This window comes from Pogona vitticeps, chromosome 1 (genome assembly GCF_051106095.1).
Source record: "Pogona vitticeps strain Pit_001003342236 chromosome 1, PviZW2.1, whole genome shotgun sequence".
Lineage (NCBI taxonomy): Eukaryota > Metazoa > Chordata > Lepidosauria > Squamata > Agamidae > Pogona > Pogona vitticeps.
Window position 1 is genome coordinate 2,845,296 of NC_135783.1, and position 9,406 is coordinate 2,854,701.

Genomic DNA, 9,406 nt, shown 5'->3' on the forward strand with positions numbered 1-9,406 from the left:
GACTCTTTTTAGTAACATTTTATTACAGATTACCTCTCCAAAATTGTATTGAGTATTCTTTAGAGGCTTTCCCCCTTCCTTTCACTAACACAAATTCCAAAAATTTACCCCAAATATCATACGTAGAAATTGTTAGAACTTATTTCCCCTCTTTTTATTTTAAGTTCCATAGTCAATTTATCATTTAATGCAATGTCCCATACTTCACAATACCAGTCTTCTATTTTAATATCATTCTTGTCTTTCCAAAATCTAGCTGTTAATATTCTAGCCCCTGTCATAAAATTGGTGATTAATTCTTTCGAGTGATGGTCCAAATCTGTATTATTAGAAATTGACAATAAAGCAATTTTGGCATTAAAATCAATATCTTTACCAAATATATCATGAAGATTGAAGATGAAGGAAGGAAGGGAGTTGTAGTCCAAGACCATCTGGGTTTGGAAGTACCGGCCTAACTCTGTCTCCCAAGGTGGTAGGAAGATAAAACCAGGTCAGAAAACCATGAGTCCTGCCCTGAATTAATTCAAGAAAAGGTGGTACTGTATTGAGTATAAGAAATGAATTAATCAATGCACTTATTTAAAAGAAACATCGCAACTGATTACGGTCCAGAACCCGCTGGTCTTGGTGATGCCCCCACACCTGAATAAACTCCTTTCCAAGGGATGTCTGGCTGCCCCCTTTGCTACCAATTGAAAACAAGCCTAGAAAATCCATTCTCTCTGGCTTTCATGTTAGCTCAAAACACTTTGTAGGGTTTTCATTGTGACTCTCTGGCTTTCTCTGTCCTAAATTATTTTAAATTGGTTTGCCATGTTAGACTGCAGACAGAGTCATTAGCCTGCTGTTTTAATTTAAGCGTTTTATTTTATGACTTATTATTTGATGACATGAATGTGCTGCTGACCCATAACCAGAGAGGACTTACAATAATTCGATGGTAAATTCCACCGCTTTAAGTTTAGTTGTGTTCTAAGTTTTAACGCGCAGGCCAGGAGCTACGGCGACGGAGAAAGAGCAACTGCTTGAAGGTCACCCAAAGAGGTTTCGGGGCAGAGTAAGGATTTGAACCCAGGTCTTCTGACTTCTTGTCTCGAAGTCTCACCTCCAGACTCAACCCTGATCCAAGTTTCACCCTCGCCACTGTGAGAACGAGATGGCTGGACAAGGAGTTTCTGACAAGGAGGGCTCTTGGTCTGGCTTTGTATTCGCAACATGCCCCCAATTTTATTTCAATTTAAGCGAAGCTTTTTTTGCATCCCGTAAAAGTCTGCCTGTCTTTGCTTCCAGTTCACTGTGAATGTGCAAATCTTACCCTCTTCCTCAGGATCTCTGTTTTGATTTGATTCCGGCGTATTTGATCACCGGCATCAAACCAAAGCCGATGGCATATTCTGACTCTTTTCTGAAGCCACCTAAGAATTGTTGCATTCATTTAAAATATTTTTATGCTGGCTTTGTCCTACAACAGATCCAACATTTAACTCTCCATCCTTGGGGGTTCTCTCTGACTTATAAACACTTTGCAGACACCTAAATGTGGCTCGCCTGGGAGATGGGCCTCAAGTGCTAGGCCTAGCTCGGCTCAGGCTTCCTGTTTCTGCCCCGGTGCAGGCTGGGAGTTTTCTTTCTGAACAGGAAGCTGGGTGGAACTAGGCCTAACTCAGCCTCAAAGCTTTCTAGTGGAGGCTGTTTCGCCCCCCAGAAGAGGCACATTTAGGTGTTTGTGGTCTCTTTTTCTCAGATAGCAATCCCAGAATAGAGAATTAAGTGGAAATCCAAAAATCCCATCTCTAGCAGCCACTCACCACCTCTGGAAGAGCCTTGAGCATCCCTTTAACAGAGCAAACGCGTGTTCTAGGACAGATACTGTATGAAGTGAAGGTAGCCGAAGATAAGCGATACTGGTCATGCTGTGATGAAGATACACACACATCCCCAATTGAAATGGGCCCAAAGCCCAAGGCCCCCTTTGCAGGATGAATAGGTTAGAGATGATAGGTCAGGGATGATGGCCCATGGAAAATGTCCACACATGCACCAAAAAAAGAGGAACTTCAGTGCAGCTAATTCTGTTGTTCTTGATAAATAACGGTGCAAGGAGACCCATTTTTTTATGATTGCGGGAATGAAAAGGAATGACTATAGCTATTTGTATTGAGTCCCCCCCCCCCCCCAAAAAAAAAAGCTTTGGAATCTCCGAGCAAAAGAAAAGGATGGATTCTGGGCCCTTTTCCTCCTCAAAAATGTCTCCCGAAGCCAAGACCTCCGCCTCTATTCTGTTCTTGCAGGGAAAGGACGCATCTGGATGGACGACGTGGCCTGCAAAGGAACGGAGGAGAGCCTCTTCCAGTGCAGCTTCTCCAACTGGGGGAAAACCAACTGCGGGCACGCCGAGGATGCGGGCGTGAAATGCTTGGCGCAGTGAGCAGGCACCACCAAAGGACACACCGTGGATCTGTGGGAACCTCAGGAACTGACCAACACACACACACCTCCCGCCCCCGTGGACATCTTCCTTTCTTCTCTGCTCCCGGAGGAAATGGAGGCCACCTGGGCCTTTTCTGTTTCCCGGGGCTTGCAGTAGGGTGTACTGTAACGCTGCCAGCCCGCGCCCCCCGCGCCCCTAATTTTATCCCCTTCCCCAAATAATAGCACTCCTCCTTCCACGCACACCTGAGCAAAGCTTATGGAACGGCCAACCGCTTCCGCCTGCCGCTGTTCTCCGTAGAACGGCTTCTCCTGATACTTTTTATTTTTAATCCGGGGATGCAGATTTTGCCATGGCGAGCCACGTACAACGCCGCGACCGCCCCAGTGCTGTCACTCCACAGGGTGCACGAAAGCAGGTGCAACAGAGAGCAGCCGAGCAGCTGTGGATTCCCTCACCTGCCTGCGGAGCAAGCTGCCGACAACAGTGGCTTTCTTAAGCATAAAATAAAATTTAAAAAAAGCATCCGCCACATGCTAGAATCACATAGACTGGACCACCAAGGCGTCCGGTACTGCTGTTCTAAGTCCCTGCAGGGTGTGAAGGGGGGGGGAATTGCCTTAAACACACACACACACACACACACACACACACAGAGAGAGAGAGAGAGAGAGAGAGAGAGAGAGAGAGAGCGAGCGCTCCAGGAACATTCAAGTGGTTGTCTGGTCGTCCCAACCTGAAATTTGTCAAGTTCTGGATGGTTGGAGATGGGGCCGGTGAGGAGAACCTCACCGAAACTGTTCTCAGCATCGGAAAACAGGAACAGGTAACAGGAACACAGGTGGAAGCCAGGTTGGAATAGAGGGCATAGCATGCAAGAGAGCAGGATGCAGGATCCGAACCTTTGCCATACAGCAAACCATGAGGGTGGCGGCCGCTCCCCACCTGCTGCAGGTAGATCTCTCTGGGGCTTGGAGACAGCACTCCTGTTCCAGGAGCAAAGGGAAAGGCTGTGCTCACCTTGGTGGGCCCCAGGGCATGCAACACCTCACCTGAGCCAGGTGGGTGGGTTTCAGGGTGATGGTGATAGACCGACAGGCAGGCAGGTAGGCTTAAACCTTTTTCTCCCCTCTTTTTCAAGTAACCACTTGTGGATCTGTATACGGCTACTCTCAGGCGTTACATCCTTTCTCCTCCTTTGCTAGAGAGAGGTGGCTCATCTTCTGGATGACGACCCTTTCCCAGAAGCCAGCTTTAAGCCGGTTTAGGGCTCTTTCTGCTGCGCTACCCCTGAAAGGGTTTCTTGTAGGAATAAACATGCTTTTTTTACCACATTTGGCTTCCTGTTTGCATGGATTCACTCTGGACAGCCTAGGGAGGGTTCAACACAGCCCTCTGGTAATGGATGGAGTGCAATTCGATGGACATTTAACCCGCTGTTTGGTCGGCTTCAGGGAGGGGCTGCTTTGTTCCCACGGGACGTGATCGCTAGAGTCCACCAGATCATTCGTTCCTATCAACCAAAGCGAGCTTGAGGTTGTCAAAGCTCCTTCTGTTGTCAGTTTCCCATATCGTGAAGTGACTTTAAAAGAGAATTACTTAAAGACCCTGAATGTCTTAAAGATTCAGCCAAGAACCTCCCTGCAGCTGAATCCACCAACAGCAGGCAGATTCTTGATTGAATCTTTAAGGCAAGTCAGAAAAAAGGTGGTGTGGGGGGGGAAATGTCCTTCCTTGCAACCTCCTTTCCTCTTCCTGGTTCCGGGAGGAAGTTTTCGATTTTTTAAATAAGCGATGCAGTGCATCTGTGCTGCCCTAATACGGACTTAAACATTTTTGGGTGTGTGTGTGTGTACTTCCTTTATCTTGAAGTCGCTCTGTTCTTAAGCCACCATCACGATATGGGGAAATGACAGGAAGGAGCCAGACCTAAGGGGGGGGCACTTGAAGCACACCATGCCATTGAGATGCAAGGATCAAATCCGATGGCATAACCAGCTCTCTGTGCAACCCAGCTTAGCCCCACTCCCGCTTGCTCCAACGGAGACCCTGCAGGCAGTCCCAGGATCTTTCTTGCGCTGCAGCTGCCCAAATGCCCCAGCCCCCGTGGTCACTTGCCCTCTTGGCACGCACGATGGAGCTCACTGGGTCCATGGTTCAAACATACATTTTTTTATTCTACACTACGCTCCCCCGACAGCCCTGTCTCTCATGCCGACTCTCGCCGGTCGGTCCACCCTTATCGGGTGCTGCTCTCGAACTCGGAGTGGGTCAGATCACTGTGGGTCTCATATTGGCTCCGGTGGTCGTGGTGGCCGTGGTGGTGGTGGTGGTGGTGACGACACCGGCACTCCCCATGGCTGCGATGGTGCCGGTGACTCCGGCGGCCTTTCCCCTCAGGGAAGGCGGCCGCTTGGATGGCTTCCGCCACTGCCATGGCTCTCCGGGCTTGGGCGCAATCGTGCTCGGCCTCAGCCGCCTGCTGGTAGGCCAGGGTGGCGATTCTGGAGACGTAAGACAAGAGGTGCTCCTCACGGGCCTGGGCGGCTTCGGCCGACTCTAGCGCTTCCTCGGCCTTCATCTGGGCCTCCAAGCTCTCCTTCTTGGCCTCGGCGGCCTCGATCTTGGCGTGGACCACCTCCAGTTTGGCCTGGATGGTTTCCGTCAGGGCCTTGGTCGTCTCTTTCCGGGATTCGGGGTCCTTGTACCTCTGGAAAGAAGTCGGAAGTAAGAGGTGATGCTCCGGAGAGGACCTCTCACCCGGGAGGAACTTTTTCCTCACGAGGAGCTGCCTTCTGGATGGCCGCTTTTCCGCCCTCTCCGCCCAAGGGTGGAGAAGAAGCCGTGCTTGGAAAAGCAACTCCTCCAGTCCGGCTTCTTTCGTAGCTCGTGACTTTGGAAGATCGAAACGAATTTCTTCCACCATCCTTACGGGGCCGTTCAAAAAACGCTTGACCAGAATGGGAGAAGAGGATCTGCTTCAGACCTTGCGAATGCCCACCGGCGGCCTTCTCTCCCCTTGCAATTCTATTTGGATCCCGCTGCGCTGAAACCATTTACAGGAGCGACTCCCGAACCTGGGTCCCCAAGGGGTGGTTGGACTACGACTCTCGGATCCGCCGCTGCCCTCCAGTGAGATGAAGTCTCACAGCATGTGAAGTCCCGAACTTGGGAGCCACAGATCTCAAGTCTGCCCTTCAGGGATCCGGGAATTGCACTGGACCGCCGGAAACTTTTGGGGAGAGGGAGTACCCCCAAATGGCGGGAGAGGGGTGGCAGCAAAAGCCAGTGCCTGGGTCAGAGCCTTTGCATTCTGGTGCTTGCAGTTACAAGGGCGGTCAAGGGTGCAGGTTGCTAGGGCTGTTCGTACAGTATTTCAGTTTAACTTTGGGGTGGGCGAAATGCATGTACACACAAACACCCTGCACCACCCAGGTGCTGTGGTACTAAGCTCTGGGCATTCCTCCCCATGGTCTAGCTCATTTATTGGGTCCTGAGGGCCTCTATGTCTGCTACACTGAATGTGTGTGTGTGTGCAAGCCACACGGTTGTGGGGGGCGGGGGGGAGTGCGTACCCCGGTTCAGACCACTCACCAGTTCCTCCCGTACTTCCTTCAGGAAGGCGACTTCGGTCAAGAGGGATCCAATTTCAGTCAGGAGCTTTTCCTTTGCCCTAGGAGGAAAGAAAGAGGATAGAAAACGTGTGAGGAAAGGGGGGGGGGTCCATTATTCGGCAGAGACCCAGCCCTCTGAGAGTACATATCCTCTCATCACTGACCTCTTGCAGTCCTCCACGTTGTTATATTTTCCTGTAAAGAAGAAGAAGAAGAAAGACCCATCACTCAAAACCTTTGCTCTTCCTCGACTAAAGCCACTGATGGAGAAAAGTGGCTTCGCCAAGGCTGGCTACCGTCGGACCCCCGTATCCAACGTAGGGGTTCGGTTCCAAGCCTAAACCCGCAGATGCTGAAAAACATGGATTAAAGAGAACGCTATAAATGGCGTGAACTCTGGCCTCCTCTATCAGCCCATTCTGAGAACTTCATCGTTAGAAATATATTTCGGCGGTTTTTCTTTTAATATTTTTAATATTTTCAGACCGTGGAAAAGTGAATCAGCTGATCCCGATCCTGAGGATAAGGCGGTCCTATTGTACTGCTGTTAAGCAATGTTAGTACTGACACTGTTCTCTGGCAGAGTAGGGAAAGTCAAGGTCATCACCTTCCACCAAAGATGATAAACACCAACTATTTGTGGGTTTGGCTCATCCCACAAATGATTAATAATTCTTATAGGTTTTTCGGGCTCTTTGGCTGTGTTCTGGAGGTTATTCTTCCTAACGTTTCGTCAGTCTCTGTGGCCGGCATCTTCAGAGGACAGGAGACAAAACTCTGCCTGTGTTCTGGTGTAGTGTGTGGGAAAGTTGAGTATTTGTAGCTGTGGGATCAGCTTTTTGTCCTTTTCAGGTGATTATGGTGATCAGGGTGAGTCGAACTCTACCCAGCCACAAGGACCGGTGATCACTGCATACAAAAGACTAGCTAACGATACTCATCAATCACAATGACAAATCATCTCCCCCTTATCACAACAATACACCCACAACAAAAAACATCCTGATCACCATAATCACCCAATCTACTGAAAAAGACAAAAAGTTGATCTCACAGCTACAAATATTCAACTAGCCCACAAACTACACCAGAACACAGACAGAGTTCTGACTCCTGTCCTCTGAAGATGCTGGCCAGAGAGACGGCAAAACATTAGGAAGAGCAACCTCCAGAACACAGCCACACAACCTGAAAAACCTACAACAACCATCAGATCCCGGCCGTGAAAGCCTTTGAAAATATATTAATGGTTAGCTTGCAGGCTAGAAGAGAGAAACACTGACAAAGATGGTCTTCATTTTCCCACCTGCGGCAACAAAACTACAACGAAAATGTTTGGACAATACTTATTTAGTTTTTAAAGGTTTTAAAAACATTAAAGGGGTTTGTTCAAACACACACACACACACCACTCTCACAAATGTTTTACAACCATGTGCCCTGCAGTGAAAGATGCAACCACCAGAAATTTCGTAATCTCCATGAGGAGAAAAAAATGGAATCTTTAAAAATAAATATTTTATTGTATTTTTTCTACTCTTCTGTCCGTTGCAGCCAGAGTGATTTATTACAATTTTTTCCATTCATTTAATCTTGTCTTACACTCTGTAGCCTAATATTAATCTATTCTGTTTGATTTAAATCAGTGTAGATTTTATTCAGGTCTAAAGAGGTTCCCATTTATTACTATCCAGTCTATCATTTAGTGTATCTGTCAAAATAGCCATTTCTGCTCGTTCCAAAGTCTTCTCAATAAATTCCTCCTTGGTCGGCGCCTCTGTAGTCTTCCACTTACTGGCATGGACAATTCTAGCTGCCGTTATCAGGTTTAAAGTCAGGTAAGTCTTGTTGATTTTTTTCGAGTGTAGCTGGTAATATATTCAATAAGAAGATTTCTGGTGTCAAAGCAATTTTAACCCTTAAAATTTTCTTTGTCATTTCATGAATCATTTTCCAAAAGTCCTTGGCCTTATGGAATGTCCACCACATAGGATAGAAGCTCCCTACTTTCTTTTCACATTTCCAATACTTATTAAAACATTTTTATACATTTTTGTTAATTTCTCTTGTGTCACGATCTGTAAAACATTTTGTATATATTTTCTTTGGAAGACAGTTAAGGCACAACATTATAGAAAGATACCATTATGGGTATACAGTGGTGCCTCAGTAGACAATGATAATCCGTTCCACTGTTTAGTGAAATCATCGTCTAGCGAAAAGCATTTCCCCATTGGAATGCATTGAAACCTGTTTAATGCGTTCCAATGGGGAAGAATCACCGTTGTCTAGCGAAGATCGGCCATAGGAAAGCCACTTTGCGAACTGCTGATCAGCTGTTTAATTAGCTGTGTTGCGGAGCTTAGGTCCCGAAAACGCCTGTTTTGCAAGCATGGAGGGAGCTGTCAAAATCGTTGTCTAGTGAAAATCGGTTTGTGAAGCAGGGAGCAAACATTGTCCAGCAAAATTCCCCCATAAGAATCACTGTTTTGCGAATCGCTATAGTGATCACAAAAAGTCAATGTCATGCGGGGTAACTGTCTCGCGAGGTGCCACTGTAGCTTCATTTGAAGCATTCTCTGATCAGGCAAGAACATCTCAAGGGACAAACGGGAGATATGCCGAGATATTAGATAGTGATTTTAATCTAAAGACTCAAGATTGGCAGAACAAGGTATGATCTTAGATTGTTGGTCGATAAACTTGTTGAAAACAAGATATATAAAAGATAAAGCTACAGGGTTTCAGAAAGACAAAATACCTTTGGATAAGGGGTTGCCGGGCTCAGAGGAAAAAATGATTAAAGGTTTATATAATATTTTAATGTAGTAAAAAAATGGAAGATGAAATTGTGAAGGATTGCATGGTAAAATGGGCTCAAAATATAAACCATAATATAGAACTGCTGAGTGCCTGGTCACAAATTTGGGAACAAAATATTAAAATGACTAAATCTATAAAAATTGGAAATTTTCATTCTACTCTGTGAAAATAAAATGGGCGAAGATGTCCAGCTCTGCCTTGAATGGAATCCAGAGGTGGAAACCAGTGAGTTCCTTTTAGAGCCTGATTCAGCATGATTTCACCAGCTTATAACTCCAGCCGTTCTGCAGTAGCTAAAGCCTCTGGGTCGTCTTCAAGGGCAGCCCCAGGCACGGAGCATTACAGTAATCAGACCAGAAGCGTCACACACGATGAAGTGGTCTGGCCGGATGGTCCGGGGCCCAGGAAGATTTGCAAATAAATGGTGAACTTTGCCGTCTGACACCTCCCCCCCCTCCCAGGGAAACCCTCCCGGATAATGAGCAGAGATGGGAAATGTTTCTCTTTTGGACTACAATTCCCAGAACCCCCCCCC

At 47.1% G+C, this 9,406-nt stretch overlaps 2 protein-coding genes across 2 annotated transcripts in view; one reads left to right on the forward strand and one right to left on the reverse strand.

Annotated features, from left to right (window-relative positions):
• Positions 1 to 3,768, forward strand: part of SCARA5 (scavenger receptor class A member 5) — a 90,369-nt gene extending 86,601 nt beyond the window's left edge. The window contains exon 9 of the mRNA XM_020812756.3: positions 2,295 to 3,768. Within this exon, the coding sequence (XP_020668415.3) occupies positions 2,295 to 2,431 (137 nt within the window). The 3' untranslated portion in view covers positions 2,432 to 3,768. The remainder of the gene's footprint in view (positions 1 to 2,294) is intronic.
• Positions 3,769 to 4,595: 827 nt separating this feature from the next.
• LOC110089593 (uncharacterized) lies at positions 4,596 to 9,269 on the reverse strand. Its single transcript, XM_020812755.3, has 3 exons — positions 6,213 to 9,269; positions 6,029 to 6,107; positions 4,596 to 5,144 (listed from the first exon to the last, which is right to left on the reverse strand). The coding sequence occupies exon 3, from the start codon at positions 5,013 to 5,015 to the stop codon at positions 4,674 to 4,676; it is 342 nt and encodes a 113-aa protein (XP_020668414.3). The 5' UTR covers positions 5,016 to 5,144; positions 6,029 to 6,107; positions 6,213 to 9,269; the 3' UTR covers positions 4,596 to 4,673.
• Between the last annotated feature and the right edge of the window lie 137 nt (positions 9,270 to 9,406).

What these genes read in the sequence shown, in the direction of transcription:
- LOC110089593 (XM_020812755.3), bottom strand. Translation starts at nt 5,015, where the DNA reads ATGAAGGCCGAGGAAGCGCTAGAGTCGGCCGAAGCCGCCCAGGCCCGT.